This window comes from Drosophila navojoa, chromosome 3 (genome assembly GCF_054131105.1).
Source record: "Drosophila navojoa isolate 15081-1374.11 chromosome 3, UAZ_NAV_1.0, whole genome shotgun sequence".
In the NCBI taxonomy this organism is placed as follows: Eukaryota; Metazoa; Arthropoda; class Insecta; order Diptera; family Drosophilidae; genus Drosophila; species Drosophila navojoa.
In genome coordinates, this window is record NC_142891.1 from 8,204,207 (window position 1) to 8,224,974 (window position 20,768).

Here is a 20,768-nt window from a genome sequence, read left to right on the forward strand (position 1 = left end):
TATATTAATATATGTATTAAAATATATGTGTATGTGCATAGGTTTTTTTTTAGCATTTTCAACAGTTTTTTTTTTTTTAAGTTTATTTAATAATTTGTTGATTGTGTGCTCTTACTTCATGTTCTTTCTATAGATAAATCAAAGTCTTAATTCTGATTTTGGTAAATTTTTATTTTTATAAGTACATCGGTAAGTAGTTTATTGTTATATTGAAGGCACTTTGTTCCTTACAGTTTTACACTTAACATACATATACAAATATATAAACATTAACAATTCAAAATTCAATGCATAGGCACATACACAAGTACACATAAAATGTTTAGGAATATTGTATTATAAACTGGAATTGGATGAATTTATTTACAATCGAAGGACCGGCCTACACTTGAAGAAATACACCAAAGAATCTTGAATCTTACGACGATAACCTGCGAGATTGCTGTGCTGCCTCGAATGCCTAAAAATAAATTAAAATAAATATTTTAAATTTGAATCAGAATATACATTCGAGAGATTATAAAAAAAATACCTTTTTGGCCACTTGGAGCAGATTGTCGTAAGTTGCTTTACCCGTCTGCTTGACCATGTCGTGGAACACCTTGCTCTCTGCACTGGTTAATAGTTCATATGGTGCCCCGAATTCAACCACTTGGCCAGCATCCATGACGAGCACCTTATCCGAATCCATGATCGTGTGCAGCCTGTGGGCAATGGTAAGTACAGTACAGTCCTTGAACTTATTCCTGATGGTGGCCTGAATGAGTGCATCCGTTTGGGGGTCCACATTGGCGGTGGCCTCGTCCATGACCAATATACGATTCTCACGTAAAATGGCACGCGCCAAGCAAACCAATTGACGTTGGCCCACGCTGAAGTTCGTGCCGCCCTCCGTTATTTTGCTCAGCAGCCCGCTGGAGAGCTCAGCCACAACATCCTTTAGCTTCACTTCTTCCAAGGAAGACCACAGCTTGCTATCGCTATACTCATCAAAGGGATCCAGATTGTAGCGCATTGTGCCGGAGAACAAAACCGGCTCCTGGGGTATAATCGATATCTTGCTGCGCAGGTCATGCAGACCCATTGCTTGGGTGTCCCGTTTATCGATTAGAATGGAGCCATCGGTGTACGACAGACGAAACAGGGCATTAATCAAAGACGATTTGCCAGCACCTGTCCGACCCACAATGCCCACCTTCTCGCGCGCTTTGATAACGAAGTTAAGCGACTTGAGCACGTTTTCTGATTTGGGATCGGGAAAATAGCGCAAGCTGAGATCTTCAAATGCAATCTGACCGCGCTCGGGCCAGCTGGCAGGCGGTTTCTTGTCAGCCGGTGCTTCCAAAGCGCCCTCCGGTTCAATATCCTCGTATTCGACGACACGCTCCACAGCGGTCATTGTGTTCTCCAGCTCCGCCGATTGACGCATGCCCCACTGCACCATGCCCGTCATGCCCATGGCCTGGTTAATAGGTTTTAATCCAATTAGTTTGGTTTACAGAGCACATAATATTGATCCCACGTACCTGCGTTATGGCCAGACCAACTTCGCCGCCGTTGGCGGGAGGAAAGATGAAAAAGCTGAGCGTAACAATGGCAATGTAGATGACACAGAAACAGTCCAGCCAATAGCCGAAGGCACGCGATGTACTAATGAACATATAAAAGGCTGAGCTGTGAAGATTCTGGTGATTATCGAATTCGCTGATCAACACCCGCTGGGCTCCAAAGGCGCGAATGGTGGACAAGCCCGTCAGCGAGGCAGTCATGTGCGAGTAGATGGGTGAGCGAGCTGCAAAATTAAATTTAATTAGATAGAGATTCACAAAATATAAAACATAAATTGCAGTACAGTGTGATGATAATAGTTCACTGTATTAACAAATTACTTACTAATGGCCTCCAAGCGTTTAATATTCCGTGACGTTTTCAGATAGAACGTGCGCAGCTGATAGAAAATAATGCCCAACACCACGGTGGGAATGAGAAACAATGGATTCACAATGGCGATGACAATAACAATGCCACCGAGTGCTAGAAAGATTTGTATGACATCCATCATCACAGCTGGCAGTATCTCATCCACTTGACCCATATCCTTGGAGAAGCGATTCAATATACGACCCGATGGGTTCGTATTGAAAAAATACATGGCCGCACGTGTGATGCCGCGAAACATTAAATTGTGCAGCTTCGTGGATGCCTTCATGGCCAGATTGAAGAACAGAAACGAGCGGGCGAGGGTGACGGTAATGGTGGCAATGATAATCAGTGTGAATATATAGGTATCCAGCCGCTCAGCGTCCACGGACCAGCCCAACTCGTTGAGCCAACTGCTGAGACGAGATTCGAGAACATGTTCCGACTCCATTGTGATGGTGTCGTTGGCAACGCCCGAAGGAGCTGAATCAGACAAGAGGGTGCTGTTGTTATTCATGCCTCTCACGTTGCCCTTCTTGGCCACCCTGTGAATGCAAAGAGATTAAATATTTGATTGCTGCGGCATTATCTCAATACTCACCAATATGACAGAAAATAGTCGCCCAGTGAGGCCATCACCTGGGAGAGCACACAGAAGCTCGCCATGACAATGAACGCAAAGATGCCGCCGCCTGCCTTGAAGTACTTATTGTAGAGGGCCAGTCCGATGCGTCCCTGTTCCTGTGACTCCTGCACGTGCATTTGGGCAACAGTTGCCTCGTCCACACAGGAATCGGCCAGCGAGAGAAGCGATTGCTCGCTGTTCCTTCGCTTGTCGCTGGCCGAGCCCGATCTGGAGCGTGAGCGCTCCTCATTGCCATGCTCATCGCGCGACGAATCCGCTAGCATTGCAGCAAAGTCTAGACCCGATTCGCGCAGCGATTCGTATGTGCCCACAGCGCTCACTTGTCCCTTATCGAGAATGACAATCTGATCCGCATGCTGCAGGAATTGCAGCTGGTGGGTGACGAGGATTACAATTCTATCCCGTAAGAAGCCACGCATGCATTTCTCGAAGAGATGACGCGCCACATGCGGATCGACGGCGCTGAGTGGATCGTCCAGCAAATAGATGGCCGTCTGACGATAGACAGCGCGGGCCAGGCTAATGCGCGCCTTCTGTCCACCCGACAGCGAGGCACCACGTTCACCCACAATCGTCTTGTCGCCATACGGCAACAGCTCAAAGTCACGCTCCAGCGCACAGTTCTTCACCACCTGCGCATAGCGACGCCTGTCCATGGCCTGGCCAAACAGAATATTCTGTCGCACAGTACCAGTGAAGAGCCAGGGCTCCTGGGATGCATAGGAGAAGGTGCCATTCACCCGGATCTCGCCCGACTCCGCTCGCAGCTCTCCCAGTATAGCCTGAATCAAGCTGGATTTGCCAGCACCTGTGCGTCCCACAATGCCGAGCATAGTGCCCGGCTGAACACGTAAATTGACCCCATTGAGGGTGTAATCCGGTGAGCTGATATCCCACTTGGCCTTCAATGCATTGATGGAAATTTGCGCTTCGGAGAGCACGGCATTCTCATTGATGTGCGGAAGTTTTGTTGGCGTCAGCAGTTTCTCCTTGGCATCCTCTGTCTCCTGTTCTAGCTTGGAGTGAACTGTCGTCTGATTGCTACCCGGCGACACGAGGGGCGCCTCCAAGGATTTGTCCACAACATCTGTCTCCTCGTACTGCATAAAGGTTTGAACGCGCTTGACTGAAATCAATGCCTCGGCCATCTGGGAGATGCCTTGCGGAAAGAACACAGTCATGGTGGTGCGCAATATATTATAGTAAGCCGTTATCACAAAAGCCACCTCGGGCGTTAGGAATGTGCCCAGGAGCACGTAGCCGACCAGACTCAGAAAGATGGACACGCGCGTCAAGAATACGATGAAGGATAGCAGAATGCCACGTATATAGGAGACATGTCGTATAGCATTGATTTCCTTCTTGCGAGCGAATGCCACCATGGTCTCAAAGGGCAATTCCCAGGCATACATCTTGATCACCTGAATGCCAGCAATGATCTCATTCATCATCCTAACACGCTCATCTGTACGCAATGCTGTACGCAGCCGCAGCACCGACGTCTTCTTGCCCAGCCACGCCTGCAGGGGTATGAAGAGCAGCATGAATGCCACACCAAAGACGGCAGCGATTTCAATCTGAAAGGGAATTTCTATGGTATTATATAAATCATATATTGGTGAAATTCCACATCTACCTCCAAATACATGAGGTACGTGATGAACAGCGTTTGCAGCGGCCCCACCCACAGGTAATGAACAAATATTGTCGCCAAATCCAGGCGCCCCACATCGTTCGACATCAGATTCACAATGTGCCCGGCTGTCGTGTCCCCCAGAGCCGTCTTGCTTAGCCGCAACGATTTCCGATAGATCATGCTGCAAAGGGCGACGCGCATCTTCATGCCCACATGCATTGTGCCCAGCATATAGGGATGCATAATGATGACATTCAGGGCGCTGCACGCGACCACGCCCGCCGCATAGTAATAGGCGTTCTCTTTAGACTCCGCGTCGTAGGTGTAATACGAGATCAACTTCAGCAGACACAGCGGCTGTACCGTGCGCAGGCCCAGCTCCAGCATGAACAGCACCAGGCCGAGCATGCCAAAGTGGAGGCCAAAGACGCGCAACAGGGCACGCAGCAGACTTGGCTCCTGCTTCTTCTGCAGCTCCCGCTCCCAGGCATCGCACAACTCATTGCCAAGGGTTTCTGAAACAAAAATTAAAATAATAACAAATTTTTATCATTGTAAACATATTGCTTTTCATTGACTATCATACCGGCTGATGCAATCTACTGCACCCTGAAAACTTCGCCCATTGCGAAGTTTGTAAATAAACCTATTAAATCATTGTAGGCCAAGTCTTATCATCGGCAAAGTGCTACAAATTGTATCTGAAACAAACAATTCGCCAGTCAACGTCCGATTTTACATGGTGTTTTTTAAGACCTGATAAGTTCAGATCACGCAATGCTGGCGATTGTTTTAAATGGAATTCTCTTTATATTCGTATTTTCGCTGTCTACAGATCCACACAGTGACAACACTGAATGCTCTCAAAGAGGAACGCCTCGGTTATAGAGCTGACTGTTGTTTGACTTAAATGCTTTCAACTTTCTGTATGTTTGTATTTATCTGGCCTACTTTAGCTAGAGGAGTTTCTGAAGCAATATTTTTTTATGAGCAATAAATCTATCAATATTTATGAGGCAGTAGAAATAAAAAAATTTTAATATCTAAATATATATAAATATGGTATTTCCAAAATATACAAATAAAAGCTGAAGTGTTTAATTCTTAAGTTAGTCTTAGTTTTAGATTAATGTTGATATATATATATAAAAAAAAAAATATTAACTTTTAATATAAGAGTATTTAAAAATTTTAGAGCAAGTAAGCAGGAAGAACTTAAAATTAATAATACATATATAATCTATATATTTAAAATATATATGTATTTATAATCCAGTTAAAAGCTTAAAAATGATACACATATGTATATATATACAATATATATATAATTTTTTTTAATATTATACTAATTATTATATTTTCATAGACTAGTTATCGCAAATATTCATTGAATGAAATTTATTGTTTTAAATAAATATAAATATGACTTATAAATATGTAAGTATATGTTTGTCACATATCAATCATGTGACAATTTTTTATGCACAGTTTAATTGATAAGATTGATTATATGTAAATGATAGCTGATAATTGTTTCTGTTTTCATAATATGATGAAATTATGTAGTCACGTTTCATATTACATAAGAAATTAATGTCTACACTTCATAAAATAAAATGTTATTATTTAATACAATCACAGTAGACTGTATAAATTATATTTATTAAATTACAAAACTGTCTAGCTAGTAATAGCTTAATTGGCATAAAAAAATTGTCCCATAAGCTATGAATATATTTTTGGTTAAAAAGATTCTCTTAGTGCAAACAATTCCCGTGGAAAAAGTATATTAAGGCTACAAATATAATTTTGTTTAATTAGTATTATTGGGTGCATAGAAAAAAATGTTTACGAAATATAAATTCTATTATTAAAGTTACAGTCTACAATTTCATTGTTTATATTTACTCAAATGCTATATATACAAAAATGAACTGAATTTTCTTTCTTATTGTTCTAATGTAAATAAACTAACCTGATTTGTGTTCCTTCAAAGCTTTAAAGAGATCCTCAGTTTCGAGCACTTTCTTGCGTCCCTTCAGGAAGGTGGGCATGGTGTACCTGTTGGAACAATATATAAATATACATATATTTATATAAAAATAATAGTAATAAACTTCAAATTAAAGGTAACTTACCAAAAACATGCTGCCGAAATAAAATTCGCATGTTCTCGCGGGTTTTCCGGCAAATCTGCAGTTTTTATAGATTGCATTCTAACCGTTCAAGCTGAAAAACCTGATTGAGATTAAACATTAAAAAAAAAAAAAAAAACAATAAAAAAAAATTGATTTTTTTTTAAATTGCTTATTACTATTGCAATCGCATTGATTGATTCACTCACTCTCGTAACTATTTTTTAGCATTCTACACACACATACATACGTGTCTAATTACAGTTAAATGGGAGTGTGCTTTTGTATTATACGCTTTTGAGGTCAATAATTTTACACAATTATGCGAAAACAAGCATCTTACTTTGTTGCTTAAGCACACAATAAATAAATCTAAAATAAAATAAACAAATTATCTGCAAAGCCCGCCCGAATCTCCCGATTAGATGTCTGGCTGCGTGAGAATATGTGTGTTTGCAGATGTGAATTTGCGTGTGTGTGTGTCAAATTTGAATATGACTTCACTTGGTGGGCGCGCATACATACACAAAATCGTCTGTAGGGAAACAAGTGGATTCATACATATGTATGTATGTATGTACATATGCATGGGTTGACACGATTGATGCCGGCAAATGTAGTAAACATTGCAATCTTACTAACAATGAAAGTTGGTTAAAAAAAAAAACTATTTATATGCACGAACATGCCTACGTATACGTATGTATTTATACATATTTTCGAAAAAAAATTAAATAAAAGAGGTAAGTGTATATTTACAAATATATTCATGTTCGTAGAATGGCAAATGTGATAAATATTTATGATACTTAATACACAAAAATACACTAAAGTACATTTGCAAACTTCAACTCCAACGCAATTCTCACTCTGTGCCGCAGTATTCACCGACACATACAGGCATACACTTGTATATATGAGTGTATGTACATGTTTGCAGAAGCATGTACATACATATTTATTTTAAAAGAACACGCGGTTCTTGTTTTCGCTTCCCTTATGCCTCTATTTATACGTGCACTAATACACACTCATACGGACAGACACACAGGAATGCCTGTGTAGGCGCGCTTATCTTATATCCGTAATAACAGTTAGCGGAAAACTGAGTTCCTTTGCTTATTCACAAATCGCTATTAGCTATTGTTGTGCGAGATAAAGGTCTTTTTTGCAGTTCCGTATAAATTATCTAATCTCACAATGCAGTACACAAATTAATATGTAGGTATATAATAGCACATTTCAAATTAATTTAATTGTTCGATTGATGCGAATCGGAAAAAATCGCATGTACATACGTACGTTTCTGTTTGATTTTATTTAAACAATGTTCAATAAAACTCAAAAATCATTCTTTTCTATTTGTTGTTGTGAGAAACGAAAAGCAATTAAGAATGACGTAGGACAGCACAAGCGCGCAACAACAACAAAAAAAAAATGCCGAACCGTCCGCCTGAAAGGGCAGCATGCTACTGAAAAACAGCTGGCATATTGAGCTCTTTTCAACTGAATTTGCCACAGTGTGAGATATGTATGTATGTCATATACTGTACATTACATATCTACATACACCTATATCAACATGCACTTACATATGCGCATATGTAAAGTGAATTAATCAACAAGTTTATTGGTTATTGACTATTGAAAAGCATTCGTAGAACATATGTATCTCTGCTGTTGGAGAAATTAATAATATTAAAAGCGAACAGCAATCAATTTTCTTAATTCGGCCCTATGGATTATTGACATAGCACATACATATGTATGTATGTATGTACATATGGATAGGCTCACAAATTTTTCACTCTCGTTGAAAATTAATATTTTTGAAACATTATATTTTATTTATGAGTTTATATAGAAAGCTAATACTTATTCACTTTTATTTATTTGTGTACGTATGTACATATGTATGTAAGTAGTATGTGTAGATGATAATGTACCGTTTTCTTAGTTACCAACAAAATGTACCAGAGCAATAATAATGTACCATTGAAAATAATAAAGTACCTTATATTTAAACTAACTTCTTGACTTCAGTTGGGCAGTATATGTATCTAGATAAAATTTTTATTTTTTGTTTATTAATATATAAGTTTGATATTAATTATATTTGTCATATGATATATTTATTTGTATAATTGAATAATAATAGTCCTTTTACTTTGTGTGCCTTTTTAGTTTTACCACTAAATTGTAGTTTACTTTAGCAACCAAATATACTTTTGAATTTATTAAATTTTATCGTACTTATTTAGCAACTATAATCGACGAATTATATTGGTGTGTTAAATTTATCCTTTTACTTAGTAAATTATTAGATCAATATGAATTATTAAACGACATTATTTTGTCCTTGTTTAAGTAAATAGATCTGCCCCTAACAATGTATGTAAAACATGTTGTTATTAGCAACCAGCTAAAGGCCCACCCCATCCAAAGATATGAAGCAAGCATTAATATAAAATATGTAGTTTTTATTCTTACCTACAATTGATACACTTTTGTACATTTTGGAAAAATTTGTTTTTATTATTTTTTTCTGTTCTTCACGTACATTAAAAATGTATGAACTCACATTATTGAAAACTTAGGCAACAAGAGCAGAGGCGGTGCTGGACTCGTATTTCCAGTTGGGGGGCAGCACACTCTTGGTCTTGTAGTAGCGAGCCAGACGGTGAATTCTGGACTCGACCAAAATCAAACGGAATTTACCGTCCTTATCCTTACGATTGCGTTCCAAATGCTTGCGGATGGCGACAGCCTTCTTGATCATGTGGTACAGATCCTCGGGGATGTCGGGCTTGAGACCCACCGATTTCATGATGCGGAGAATCTTGTTGCCATTGACAAAGCGAACCTGAGCCACACCATGGGAATCACGCAGGATGATACCTAAAAATGAATGAATATCAAATGTATATTAACATAACCTCAAATCGTAAACAAATACAACATTCATACCGATTTTCGAGGGTGTCAGGCCTTTCTTGCCAAGCTTCTTGATCTGCTCCTTAACATCCTCAGCGTTCAGTTTCAGCCATGATGGTACTGTGCGTCTGTAGGGAAGGGCTGATTGGGATATACCCTTGCTGCAAAGTAAATTGTATTTGTTAGTTTTGCCTGTGAATGGCCAAAATGGGCGGAAGAAGAAGAGAGCGCGATTTCATTTGCAACATGTGCTTGCCATGGTGGCTTAAAATCGAATCATAACTAGCGGATTATCTGCGGCCCCAATGTTGCTATGATGTTTGCTTCCTTTGGCGCGTCAGTCAAGCACATTTTACAAAAATACACGTCTCTAAACAATATAAAAATCAACTACCCAGGAGCGTGCATACGACCCATGATGTTACTAGCTTAGTTTTTTACACCGAAAAGAAAGTGGAGACTTGTGGAACAACACTCTACAAACGAGCTCTACAAAATATATGCAGAGTTGCATTGGTATTTTTGTAAGTTGACATAATTGCTCCACACATAACAGGGGAATGGCAAACAATAACGAATTAGTTACTCGTTATGTGTATATGGACTGATTGCTTCTAGCAAATTTGTTCTAAAATCAGTTTAAAGTAATTTTTAGAATGCATAAAATACAGCAAGATAAATACAATGATAAGCTCAATAGGTTGCAAAATGAGGAGCTAGAGGTGATTATTTAAATAAAATGGTAAAGCAACAATATTAATTGTAATTTTACAGAACATAGCGCCGGGCGTTGAAATTTACCACCAGCTGATGGCGATTTATCTATATCAAAACAAATTGTGCGTGAAGCTAAAAACCCAATGCCTTGTGTGTTATTCATGAATTTTTGCTTACAGAGCCAATGCGAAATTGCTTTGGATGCGTATAGCTAATAACCTAAAGGAACAAAACAAAGAACTGGCTCAATTAAATCTATTGAATCTTGCACTGCAGCACAACAACTATGCAGATTTCTTTAAACATATTAAATACGAGTGGTCCGAGACTAATAAGCCAATCATTGATGATCTTTTGAGTAAGCACATTCAAATTAATCATGTAATTTATAATTAATATATTTCAATTATAGTCAAGCAGCGCGAGGAGCTTTTCAACCTGACGTCCACGGCTTACGTTTCAATATACGAGCACAATCTGATGGAAATGGCGCAGATGACAGCAGAGGAGCTGCAAAACGCCTGCTCAGATTGGACACGAGAACAGGATGGCGATAAGAAAATTCTGCTGCCGAAAATGAAAGAGCCTACGCCTCGTGTTGCCAGCGATGACCAGTTGTTGAAATTAACAGAGTTTGTCTCGTTTTTAGAAAATTAAAAAAGAAAATATAAATACAATTATTTTTATTTTCCGGCATTTTCTCGTCCAGCAGTCTGTTAAATGGGGGAGTAATTCTGTTTACCGGGCAAACGTTGCTGTTAACGCAAAAAGTATCGAGTAGCATCGTTCGGTCTCGTTGTGTCATTTCATAGAATCAAAAAAAAATTTTTGCACGGAATCGACATCGCATTTTCACTGGAAAATCAATCAAAGAACTTTTTTAAATTGTGGACATTTTCAAATAGATTAAAATCAATAGTGTGCGAAAGCATTTAATTATAACAGTAATTCGAAAATTCGGTGTTGGGCGTCAAGTGTATTTTGTGCTGAATAGTTAAAAAGAGGCCGATTTTTTATACTACTGTGTGAGTGAGAAAAGAAAAATGGCAGCAAGCGACAAATCTGTCGATGATTCTCTTTATCCCATTGCGGTATTAATTGACGAATTGAAAAATGAGGATGTGCAGGTTAGTTATAACGTTAATATTAAACAAATGTATACTTAGCTGTAATGTGACAATATAGGTATGTATGTATAACCATAGCCATGTACATACACACACATACACATACATATCTATGCACTAAAATGTGAATAGCAATTCGTATGTATGAGCGCGAGTATATGTACATGTGTTTGTGTGTATAGCTGCAGCTACACTTATAGGCTTGCAATGCTTATAACTTTGTTATGAGATATGTGAGTGAAGTAGGTGTAGAAATTAATAGAATATATAAGCAAATGTATATTTCTAATTAACATCAATTTGTCGATTTGTCTGATTGTCTGCTTTAAGAAAATAAACACTGAAGATCCTCAAACTATAAAATTAAGTAGATTTAATCGTAATTATAGCATATGTTATATCTATGCTAGAGTATTTATTATTCGGTACGCCAATATGAGAATGTCTTATCATATATTATTTTGTTTTGATTAATAATTTAATTATTTTTCATCTTTTCGCAGTTACGTTTGAATTCGATCAAAAAGCTATCGACTATTGCCCTTGCTTTGGGCGAGGAACGCACACGTTCCGAACTGATACCTTTTTTAACTGAGACCATATACGATGAAGATGAAGTACTGCTCGCATTGGCCGATCAATTGGGCAATTTCACAAGTATGGAAATAGTTTATTCTTATCAAATTTATATATAAATATTTGTGCATGGTATACCTTTCAGGTCTTGTGGGTGGGCCCGAGTATGCGATGTATTTGCTGCCGCCGTTGGAAAGCTTAGCCACTGTCGAGGAAACAGTTGTGCGAGACAAGGCAGTTGAATCTCTGCGCACTGTCGCTGCGGAGCACAGTGCTCTAGATTTGGAGATACATGTGGTGCCAACATTGCAGCGTTTGGTGTCTGGCGATTGGTTTACCTCGCGCACGTCGGCTTGCGGTCTATTCTCCGTGTGCTATCCACGTGTCACACAGCCCGTGAAGGCCGAATTGCGTGCAAATTTCCGGAAATTATGCCAGGACGAAACTCCAATGGTGCGACGTGCCGCAGCCAATAAATTGGGCGAATTCGCTAAGGTGGTAGAAACGGAATATCTCAAGTCGGACTTGATACCGAATTTCGTACAACTGGCGCAGGATGATCAGGACTCGGTGCGACTGCTAGCCGTCGAAGCATGTGTCAGCATTGCTCAATTGCTCCCACAGGACGATGTTGAACATGTTAGTGAAATAATTACCATTTCATATTCATATACCTTATTAATATCTAAACTCTTTGCAGCTGGTGTTGCCTACGCTGCGTCAGTGTGCTAGCGATTCATCGTGGCGTGTACGCTATATGGTTGCCGAGAAGTTTGTGGATCTACAGAAGGCTGTGGGTCCCGAGATAACACGCGTCGATTTAGTGCCCGCTTTTCAATATCTGCTCAAGGATGCCGAGGCTGAGGTGCGCGCCGCTGTGGCCACTAAAGTCAAAGACTTTTGCGCCAATCTGGACAAGGCCAATCAGATGCAAATAATTTTGAGCTCCATTTTGCCATACGTACGCGATTTGGTCAGCGATCCCAATCCACATGTGAAGTCAGCCCTCGCTTCTGTCATAATGGGCCTAAGCCCGATGCTGGGTGCGTATCAAACAGTCGAGCAGTTGTTGCCACTGTTCCTCATTCAGCTGAAGGACGAATGCCCCGAGGTGCGCCTGAATATAATCTCAAATTTGGATTGCGTCAATGATGTCATCGGTATTCAGCAGTTATCGCAGGTAAATTATTAAACTCATACAATATTTCGATAGTTTATGTTGTTTATGTTGTTTATGTTGTTATACCATTTAATTTTTTCAACAGTCCCTTCTCCCCGCCATCGTGGAGCTTGCAGAGGACTCCAAATGGCGTGTACGTCTCGCTATCATTGAGTATATGCCCGCTCTAGCTGGTCAACTGGGCCAGGAGTTCTTCGATCAGAAACTGCGCGGCCTCTGCATGGGTTGGCTGAACGACCATGTATATGCCATTCGAGAGGCCGCCACATTAAATATGAAGAAGCTGGTCGAGCAGTTTGGTGCACCCTGGGCCGAGCAGGCCATTATTCCAATGATATTAGTTATGTCGCGCAACAAGAACTATTTGCACAGTAAGCAAACACTTTAATAGGTTATTATCTATCGTTTATTAATACCGATTCTTTTAAGGAATGACCTGTCTCTTCTGTCTAAATGTTTTGGCTGAGGTTTGCGGTACAGAGATCACCACGAAACTGTTGCTGCCCACTGTTTTGCTGCTCGCCGCTGATCCAGTTGCCAATGTGCGTTTCAATGTGGCTAAGACATTGCAGAAGATTTCCCCGTTCCTGGAGGCGAGCGTAATCGATGCGCAAGTGAAGCCAACGTTGGACAAACTGAATGCTGATGCTGATGTGGATGTAAAGCATTTCGCTGCACAGGCAATTGCTGGAATAGCAGCCGGTAAGAAGGAGTAATTGACGCAGAGAAAAGTCCACAAACACGGCCCGACAATGACAATATAAGTTTTTGGCATATACTGCAAGTATAATCTATATATCAAACCCTTAGAAATGGAGCTGAATGTCTTTAGAACCGCGGTGCCGCCTTGCATGGGTTTTAAGCTTGAGGCCGCCTTGGCGTCCAAGCTGGTCGTTGAGCCGCCGCCCAACTCTGCAGCATCCGCTGAGCCTGGCGTTCTGCTCGAGCTTAATGCTAATATCGAGAAAAATGACAACAATGTTGACGCTGGGGGGGAACAGCCGCAGCCGCAGCAGCAGCTGAAAAGTGTTTCGGAATGTTAGAGGATGAGTAGTCAAAACCAGAATCATGTCATGTGTGAACACCTTGTGTTTGTGTGTGGCCAGACTAGTATATAACAATACGCAAGTCCATTGAGTCCCATCATACCGTGTTTCCAAGTGTCTCCAAATTTGTTCATATCGTATAAATTGTCTACGTTACTCGACAGAAACGAACTACTACTAATTGAATCCAAACAAATATTAACAAAATACTAATTGATGTTCATTCTTCTCTGTTTCTTTCCCGGTTCCACATTTCGAATGTTTTATGGATTGCTATTTTTCAAATACCGTAGCGTAATCAACTTTATAATTTTTTTTATTCTATTTTTAAATTGTATGTATTTCACACACGCGGGCAACAAAAATATAATTATTGTGTAGCAACACTTAAAAACGGAAACTTGTAGTTAAAAAACCAAACTATGGATCAATCAATTATGTAGAACCTGGAGACGCCAAACTGCAGCGAAGAAACATAATAAGACCCCCGAAGCCTACATATTTAACATTTTCAAAATGCAACAATCGAGCAAACGGAGGATAACGAGCCACTGAAAACGCCACACATGAAAAAATATATTACTTACATACTTATAAACTACATAACACATAAGCAAATTCATTATTAAAAAGAAAACAAAAAAACCTGTGTAGACTTTGAAAACAAAATGTATTGGTTAATCGCATCTGAATGCAAAATAAAATTTATTGTAAAAGAAAATATAACCTGATATACTCTTAATTTCAAAACATCTCATGTGTGTATATTCGATACATTGCGTTCATAAGCTAAAACAGGAATATCGTTTCGAAATCGAGTCGTGTGTCGCGCATTTGTGCCGTATATTCGGCACAAGTCTGCCACTATACTGGTTATTGTTTATTTAAAGGTTCTCATTTAGCTTTTAAAATGTAATTGGGCATTGCAAACTGAGCGCCGATTTATAACAGTTATCTACAATTATTTATTTATTTGCTGTGTCTGTCTGATGTTTGCACAACTCGATAGTCCACGGCAAAGTTGTTTTTGTATGATACTCGTTTAGCTATTTGTATGTGTGTGCGTGTGTGGCTGAGAGTGTTTGCTTTTTGCAGAGAGCAAGCGAACGAACGTGTGTGTAGAGACGAAGAGCGAAAGAGCAAGTGTGTGTTTACTAGCGCAGATCGGTCGGGCTTGTCATTGCGTTGCGACGCGTTGTACCTTAACGTACACACAGACTCAGGTTAATGAAGTTGTGCGGTCCAAAAAGAATTTTAAATTCATTGCGCGTAGGTTTCTTGGAGTGCTTGGTTAATATTTATTTCAAATTACATGTCAAATATATTGACTGATGGTTTTGCAAACACTACAGTAAATAGCGTATGTGTATGCATGTGTGCTCATGTAACTAAAGAGAAAGCCAATAAATAATTTTCTAATTCGTCGCGTATTTTTATACAAACCCATCAAAGTGCCTGATACGTGAGTGTATGTGTGCGTATGTGTTTGTATGCAAATGTAACTATGTATGTATGTCGGTTATGATTTAATTCAGAAAGTGCAATTAAGGCCACAGCACTTCAATTTATGTTACGGTATACGCTGCAGGCAAACGTGTTCATGTGACAGATCTATTTATAACAAATATTACTGCCTTCTTTTGGCCCCAGCAAGCGCCGTCTATTTATTAACTACACGGATATACGGCGGCTATCGCACTTTGAGCTCAAGTGGCGCGTTTTATTGCAACTTAAGCGCCGTCTCCATCCACCTGACCCTTCCGCTGATTAGCCAGATGTTAGTGAGTGTTTTTTTGTCTCTATGGAGCTGCTGGTGATAAATGTAATGTGAAGAGCTAGTAGTTTCTTATTCTTTTGTGTTTTCTAACGGCACCAGAAAATTTATGGCCTTACTAATACCGTTACAAGTGTAAATCAAGTGTTTGGTGCAGTTTGGTCGGCTGCGATTTTGAAATCAACAACTATACATATGTATGTATGTATATACATATGTATGTATGTATGTATGTATAGTTTCGTATTTCCAAAGTCCAACTAGAGTGAAAGGTCTATTTGTCAACATCCAATTGAAGCCAGCCAATTACATGCTGTTGTCTCTTTCGTGAATAGTTAGAGTACCTTAGACGAAGCTACTGAAGTTTCCTTGAACCAAAGACCTCATATTCTACAAACTCTTATACTATGAAATTGTAATATGAAACGAGTCATGCTCATCCGCCGAAGTGTGCGTCTACTGTATACTATTGTCCGTATTTGCTATCTTATCACAAATCCCACTTTAATTAGATTTATTCAATGTGATTCTTGTGATGGATTTTCGCTTAGTATTTATTAATCAGCGCAGTTGACTGGAAGTAGTCGACAGACCTAAGAGATATTCCGGAAATAAATATTATAATTAACAATCGAATTCTTATAATAAATAAAGCACATTTTAGAAATGTAAATATTTATGTTATCTAGATGTTTATGTTCTATTAATATTCTTTTCTTTGCAGCAAAAATATGCACAAAGCCATTAAAAATAAATCAAGTAAGTGTGCTGAAAAGTATTTCAAGTCCGAAACTTTTAATTTGAATAAAAAAAACATACCATTTTGTTCCTTGAATATGAAGAAACATTTATAATGTTATTTCAAAGAATCTAGGAGCTCACATTTAAAAGCGAAAATAGGCCCAACTAATAATTCATATATCGCAGTAGATAAACCCATAATCTTAAATGTTATGCGAGCATTGTGAAATTTTTATTATCGTTGACCGTTTTTACCTTTCCCACCCATCATCATTTGTTTTACGTAATTAAACATTTTTACTTCTATCTCTTTTGTGGTCTACTCTTTCAGGGTTATTATGTGGCCTCAAAAGCTCGAAGGCAGACTTAACGACAGCCAAATTTATATTGTACTATGGGTATGCCGTTCAGTTAACCTTTACTCTAAGCAACTAAGCTAACATACTTTAAATTATGTCAGACCCAGCGTAGCTGATAGCGATATCTATGATCTGCATGACTCCAAAAGTTTACTAGAAGATGAGCACCTAGATTTGAACAAGAATACTGTATTGTATTTGCATGGATATCTGGAGGATCCGGATGTGGAAAGTATACATGTGATTGCGGAGGCTTATCTGGAACGCAACGATACAAATCTAATTGTTCTGGATTGGGGAGAACTGGCCGATGGCAATTATATCTTTGATGCGGTCGTCAATGCCAAGCAATTGGGACCGGAACTAGCTAAAGTTCTGCTGGACATGTTCGAGCATGGCCTGGACATAGAGAAATTTCATATTGTTGGACACTCGCTGGGCGGCCAGATGGCTGGAATTATAGGCCGTGAGATCACTAGACGATCCAAAGGTGTATTGAAAATTAAAAGGTTTGTTTTGGACTTTGGTGGATACTTATATAATAATTAACATTTTTGTTTCATTTAAATAGAATTACCGGATTGGACCCTGCCTTTCCCCTCTTCTACCTCACCGCTGGTCTAGCCGCACATCTAAGCGAAAGTGATGCGGAATTCGTGGATGTCATTCACACAGATGCCTGGCTATATGGTGCACCTAGCAGCACGGGCACCGCAGACTTTTGGCCAAACGGTGGCAAGACCTTGCAGCCAGGCTGTCCGAAGCGCAATTATAAAATGCTCAGCGATAATGATTTGTCTAGTCATCGGCGCAGTTGGTGGTTCTGGGCGGAGAGCGTTTCGGATCGTTTTCCAATCAAGTTCGATGCGGTTGCAGCCAAAAGCTGGGATGATTTCAAACTAAATAAAATTATTGAATCTGAGCAACCTGTTGTCATGGGTCACAATTGTCCCACAAAGTAAGCTAAACCTATTATATTCAGGCTATATATCTAATTTATTATTTGTTTCCTTAGTATACATGGCGATTTTTACTTACAAACGAATGGCATGACGCCCTATGCTCGTGGCAAGGATGGTATAATCTATGTGGATCCCAAGGAGCTGTTGGGCAATAACAATACTTATGAAGCTTCAGTACCTGTAAAGGTAGAGCAATGATATGTGCTTATCGTATATATTCATGTATGTATTTACAGATAGCATACAGTGTGTAAAATAAATATGTTGAAGAATTTTGTTAATTGAACCTTTTATTTTTTATTCATATTAATATTAAGCATTTATATAATGTACTGATTTAGTTTAAATTAACGGTAAAGAGTTATGAATACTTTAATATAAAGTACCCTACAATTGTTAATAAATTGATTAAAAAATATTTAAAATATATTTAATTATAAAATATCGGTATTTAAAAGATGACAAAACTATCGATATCAAAGTAGATACCGATTAGAAAATCAGCCCTCGTTGCTACAATTTACGCACCACTAGTGCTTGCAAGAATATAAAGAAAATAATACATGATAGAAGCCGAATTGCTGCGTGGTTGAAAACAAACGTTTTATCAAAATGAAAATAAAATTAACGGATTCAGTTGTCCGCAGCTTTAAAGTAGCCAAAATCTTTCGCGAAAACACAGACAAAATAAATGCGATTGATTTTGCGCCGAATGGCGAGCATCTGATCTCCTGCAGCGAGGACGATCAAATTGTTATATACGATTGCGAGAAGGGCACACAATCAAGGACTGTGAATTCGAAGAAATATGGCGTCGATTTGATACATTTTACGCATGCCAACAATACGGCCATACATAGTTCAACTAAGGTCGACGACACCATACGATATCTCAGTTTGCATGACAACAAATATCTGCGCTACTTTCCCGGCCACACAAAAAAAGTGATTTCGCTGTGTATCTCGCCTGTAGAGGATACCTTTCTATCTGGTTCATTGGATAAAACGTTGCGTCTGTGGGACTTGCGCTCACCCAACTGCCAGGGACTGATGCATTTGTCGGGTCGGCCCATTGCTGCCTACGATCCAGAGGGTCTCATCTTTGCGGCCGGCGTCAATTCGGAAAGCATTAAACTATACGATCTGCGCTCCTTTGACAAGGGCCCCTTTGTCACATTTAAGCTGAACCAGGAAAAGGAGTGTGATTGGACGGGTCTGAAGTTCTCGCGCGATGGCAAAACCATCCTGATCAGCACAAATGGTTCGGTTATACGACTAGTGGACGCTTTTCATGGCACACCACTGCAAACATTCACTGGCTATCCGAACAACAAGGGCATTGCGATTGAGGCCAGCTTCAGTCCGGACTCGCAGTTCATCTTCTCCGGCAGCACCGATGGCCGTGTACATATCTGGAACGCCGACACTGGGAACAAGGTCTCCGTGCTCAATGGCGATCATCCGGGTCCAGTGCAATGTGTCCAATTCAATCCGAAGTACATGATGCTCGCCTCAGCCTGCACAAACATGGCCTTCTGGCTGCCCACTTCTGAAGAGGGTGTTTAGCTCATAGGTTCTCTCACTTTATAAAATTTTCTACTCTATTTAAGATAATTACAATTAAATATTATAAATTAGGAAAACAATTAAGTTATTGTCGTTGTTGCTCTTTATGTCGATCGTAGGCGACGCGTATATTGATGAGAAGCTGCGCCAGATTGTGTCCCATTTTGGCGCTGATACCTAGTAATTCCGGGTGCTGCAGCTGCTGCTTCAATTGCTCAAAATTACTTGCACTTGACTCCACATCCATTTTGTTTGCCACAACCAGGTGTGGACGCTTCGCCAGTCGGCCACCAAATTGTTCCAGTTCATGCATGAGCTGTTTGTACTGCGTCCACGGCTCCGGCGCGCTAGCATCCAGCACAAAGAGCAGCAAAGTGCAGCGTTCGGCATGCTTTAGGAACTGAATGCCTAATCCTTTGTTGCGATGTGCATCCGGCACAAGACCCGGCAAATCCGCAATGGTCAGCTGTACATGATCATCATATTGAACGGTGCCCAGATGGGGTCGAAGAGTTGTGAAAGCATATGGCGCCACTTTTGGCTTGGCACGCGTTAAGGCATTCAGCAGCGTACTTTTCCCGGCATTAGGAAAACCAATCAGACCTACTTCGGCCATGCTGCGTAGCTCCAGCATATAGCTCATATCCTCGCCGGCAGGTCCATACTCACACACCTTGGGCGAGGTCTCCTTGTCCGTGGTGAAGAAGCGGTTGCCCTTGCCACCTGCCCCGCCACGTGCTGCCACAAACATGAGATCTACACTTCCCAAATCGGCCACAATCACACCCTGGGCATTCCGTATGACGGTGCCAACGGGTACTTTGATCACCGTATGCTTAGCATTCTTGCCATGACATTCCTTAGCTGATCCGATGCCTCCTTCAGCTGCTTGCAGGACGCTGTTCACATGGTTAAAGTTACGCACATCATTGGAGGCTTGGAAAATGACATGGCCGCCATTCCCGCCGTCGCCGCCATCGGGGCCGGCGCGTTCGTTGCACCACAGTTGCAGAAATGACACACAGCCATCGCCTCCTTTGCCGCCTATAGCACGTACGCGTTTCGCATCCGAAAAGTATTGTGCCTGACATTGGAAATGTTTCATTTAATAGTTATGTAAACATTTATATCTTTGTATAAGTGATTTACTTCTTTTCTTGTAGACTTCCTCTTTTTGGGACGCAACGCCGTGGCTACTTGGCAATAGTTTATGTGGTTTTTCGTTAATAATTTGCTTATTAATTGAGCTGATATTGGAAATAGCGACATTTTATCATATGGTTTTATTTATGTTTCTTGCGATGCCGGCAATAATATATAGATACATATATCGATATACATATATAATTGATAATCATCGAATAAAATAAAAGGAATTCCCAACAGGAGCAATCTGTTAAGATTTTAAAAATCATTCCAATATATTTCAGATAAAGCGTGATTATCAGT

General features: G+C 39.9%; 7 protein-coding genes across 14 annotated transcripts; 4 read left to right on the forward strand and 3 right to left on the reverse strand.

The window, feature by feature from the left end:
- Positions 1 to 166: 166 nt before the first annotated feature.
- Positions 167 to 7,819, reverse strand: LOC115563581 (putative multidrug resistance-associated protein lethal(2)03659). 3 transcript variants are annotated; one of them, XM_089258682.1, is made up of 9 exons: positions 7,640 to 7,819; positions 6,341 to 6,431; positions 6,178 to 6,263; positions 4,203 to 4,717; positions 2,522 to 4,143; positions 1,894 to 2,465; positions 1,527 to 1,792; positions 533 to 1,462; positions 167 to 460 (listed from the first exon to the last, which is right to left on the reverse strand). In XM_089258682.1, exons 2-9 carry the CDS (start codon positions 6,415 to 6,417, stop codon positions 419 to 421), a joined length of 4,110 nt encoding a protein of 1,369 aa, XP_089114808.1. In that variant the 5' UTR covers positions 6,418 to 6,431; positions 7,640 to 7,819; the 3' UTR covers positions 167 to 418. The 3 variants fall into 3 exon arrangements, with proteins under 3 accessions (XP_089114808.1, XP_030242695.1, XP_089114809.1); XM_030386835.2 differs by having other exon boundaries at positions 6,341 to 6,440; XM_089258683.1 differs by lacking the exon at positions 7,640 to 7,819 and adding an exon at positions 6,681 to 6,699.
- Positions 7,820 to 8,860: 1,041 nt separating this feature from the next.
- On the reverse strand, positions 8,861 to 9,805 carry RpS13 (ribosomal protein S13). The gene is made up of 3 exons (XM_018098920.3): positions 9,666 to 9,805; positions 9,305 to 9,432; positions 8,861 to 9,235 (listed from the first exon to the last, which is right to left on the reverse strand). Exons 1-3 carry the CDS (start codon positions 9,686 to 9,688, stop codon positions 8,931 to 8,933), a joined length of 456 nt encoding a protein of 151 aa, XP_017954409.1. The 5' UTR covers positions 9,689 to 9,805; the 3' UTR covers positions 8,861 to 8,930.
- A 21-nt stretch (positions 9,806 to 9,826) lies between these two features.
- On the forward strand, positions 9,827 to 10,674 carry CSN8 (COP9 signalosome subunit 8). Its single transcript, XM_030386868.2, has 4 exons — positions 9,827 to 9,993; positions 10,046 to 10,110; positions 10,168 to 10,346; positions 10,401 to 10,674. The coding sequence occupies exons 1-4, from the start codon at positions 9,928 to 9,930 to the stop codon at positions 10,643 to 10,645; spliced, it is 555 nt and encodes a 184-aa protein (XP_030242728.1). The 5' UTR covers positions 9,827 to 9,927; the 3' UTR covers positions 10,646 to 10,674.
- A 117-nt stretch (positions 10,675 to 10,791) lies between these two features.
- On the forward strand, positions 10,792 to 14,311 carry Pp2A-29B (Protein phosphatase PP2A regulatory subunit A). 2 transcript variants are annotated; one of them, XM_030386859.2, is made up of 7 exons: positions 10,792 to 11,115; positions 11,619 to 11,772; positions 11,837 to 12,330; positions 12,392 to 12,871; positions 12,957 to 13,242; positions 13,301 to 13,573; positions 13,682 to 14,254. In XM_030386859.2, the coding sequence occupies exons 1-7, from the start codon at positions 11,032 to 11,034 to the stop codon at positions 13,912 to 13,914; spliced, it is 2,004 nt and encodes a 667-aa protein (XP_030242719.1). In that variant the 5' UTR covers positions 10,792 to 11,031; the 3' UTR covers positions 13,915 to 14,254. The 2 variants fall into 2 exon arrangements, with proteins under 2 accessions (XP_030242719.1, XP_030242720.1); XM_030386860.2 differs by having other exon boundaries at positions 10,796 to 11,115; positions 14,211 to 14,311.
- A 721-nt stretch (positions 14,312 to 15,032) lies between these two features.
- On the forward strand, positions 15,033 to 18,034 carry LOC115563596 (pancreatic triacylglycerol lipase). 5 transcript variants are annotated; one of them, XM_030386864.2, is made up of 6 exons: positions 15,033 to 15,186; positions 16,416 to 16,450; positions 16,764 to 16,830; positions 16,893 to 17,300; positions 17,363 to 17,749; positions 17,807 to 18,034. In XM_030386864.2, exons 2-6 carry the CDS (start codon positions 16,423 to 16,425, stop codon positions 17,949 to 17,951), a joined length of 1,035 nt encoding a protein of 344 aa, XP_030242724.1. In that variant the 5' UTR covers positions 15,033 to 15,186; positions 16,416 to 16,422; the 3' UTR covers positions 17,952 to 18,034. The 5 variants fall into 5 exon arrangements, with proteins under 5 accessions (XP_030242724.1, XP_089113051.1, XP_089113052.1 ...); XM_089256925.1 differs by having other exon boundaries at positions 15,055 to 15,379; XM_089256926.1 differs by having other exon boundaries at positions 15,055 to 15,277.
- A 221-nt stretch (positions 18,035 to 18,255) lies between these two features.
- On the forward strand, positions 18,256 to 19,399 carry Wdr82 (WD repeat domain 82). Its single transcript, XM_030386865.2, has one exon. The coding sequence runs from the start codon at positions 18,366 to 18,368 to the stop codon at positions 19,317 to 19,319; it is 954 nt and encodes a 317-aa protein (XP_030242725.1). The 5' UTR covers positions 18,256 to 18,365; the 3' UTR covers positions 19,320 to 19,399.
- Positions 19,345 to 20,651, reverse strand: LOC115563595 (mitochondrial ribosome-associated GTPase 2). The gene is made up of 2 exons (XM_030386863.2): positions 20,469 to 20,651; positions 19,345 to 20,403 (listed from the first exon to the last, which is right to left on the reverse strand). Exons 1-2 carry the CDS (start codon positions 20,586 to 20,588, stop codon positions 19,405 to 19,407), a joined length of 1,119 nt encoding a protein of 372 aa, XP_030242723.1. The 5' UTR covers positions 20,589 to 20,651; the 3' UTR covers positions 19,345 to 19,404.
- Between the last annotated feature and the right edge of the window lie 117 nt (positions 20,652 to 20,768).

Excerpts from the sequence above, each read along its gene's own strand:
- LOC115563581 (XM_089258682.1), bottom strand. The coding sequence starts at position 6,417 with ATGCAATCTATAAAAACTGCAGATTTGCCGGAAAACCCGCGAGAACAT. Across the intron at positions 4,718-6,177 it reads TTTGAAGGAACACAAATCAG|AAACCCTTGGCAATGAGTTG; the intron begins GTTAGTTTATTT and ends TTTTTGTTTCAG. Across the intron at positions 461-532 it reads TGCTCCAAGTGGCCAAAAAG|GCATTCGAGGCAGCACAGCA; the intron begins GTATTTTTTTTA and ends ATTTATTTTTAG.
- CSN8 (XM_030386868.2), top strand. The coding sequence starts at position 9,928 with ATGCATAAAATACAGCAAGATAAATACAATGATAAGCTCAATAGGTTG. Across the intron at positions 10,111-10,167 it reads TATCTATATCAAAACAAATT|AGCCAATGCGAAATTGCTTT; the intron begins GTGCGTGAAGCT and ends TTTTGCTTACAG. Across the intron at positions 10,347-10,400 it reads AATCATTGATGATCTTTTGA|TCAAGCAGCGCGAGGAGCTT; the intron begins GTAAGCACATTC and ends TTTCAATTATAG.
- Pp2A-29B (XM_030386859.2), top strand. The coding sequence starts at position 11,032 with ATGGCAGCAAGCGACAAATCTGTCGATGATTCTCTTTATCCCATTGCG. Across the intron at positions 11,116-11,618 it reads TGAAAAATGAGGATGTGCAG|TTACGTTTGAATTCGATCAA; the intron begins GTTAGTTATAAC and ends ATCTTTTCGCAG. Across the intron at positions 13,243-13,300 it reads CAACAAGAACTATTTGCACA|GAATGACCTGTCTCTTCTGT; the intron begins GTAAGCAAACAC and ends GATTCTTTTAAG.
- RpS13 (XM_018098920.3), bottom strand. The coding sequence starts at position 9,688 with ATGGGTCGTATGCACGCTCCTGG. Across the intron at positions 9,433-9,665 it reads GGTCGTATGCACGCTCCTGG|CAAGGGTATATCCCAATCAG; the intron begins GTAGTTGATTTT and ends TTTACTTTGCAG. Across the intron at positions 9,236-9,304 it reads CCTGACACCCTCGAAAATCG|GTATCATCCTGCGTGATTCC; the intron begins GTATGAATGTTG and ends ATTCATTTTTAG.
- LOC115563596 (XM_030386864.2), top strand. The coding sequence starts at position 16,423 with ATGCACAAAGCCATTAAAAATAAATCAA. Across the intron at positions 16,831-16,892 it reads AAATTTATATTGTACTATGG|ACCCAGCGTAGCTGATAGCG; the intron begins GTATGCCGTTCA and ends AAATTATGTCAG. Across the intron at positions 17,301-17,362 it reads GGTGTATTGAAAATTAAAAG|AATTACCGGATTGGACCCTG; the intron begins GTTTGTTTTGGA and ends TCATTTAAATAG.
- LOC115563595 (XM_030386863.2), bottom strand. The coding sequence starts at position 20,588 with ATGTCGCTATTTCCAATATCAGCTCAATTAATAAGCAAATTATTAACG. Across the intron at positions 20,404-20,468 it reads GGAAGTCTACAAGAAAAGAA|GCACAATACTTTTCGGATGC; the intron begins GTAAATCACTTA and ends TTCCAATGTCAG.
- Wdr82 (XM_030386865.2), top strand. The coding sequence starts at position 18,366 with ATGAAAATAAAATTAACGGATTCAGTTGTCCGCAGCTTTAAAGTAGCC.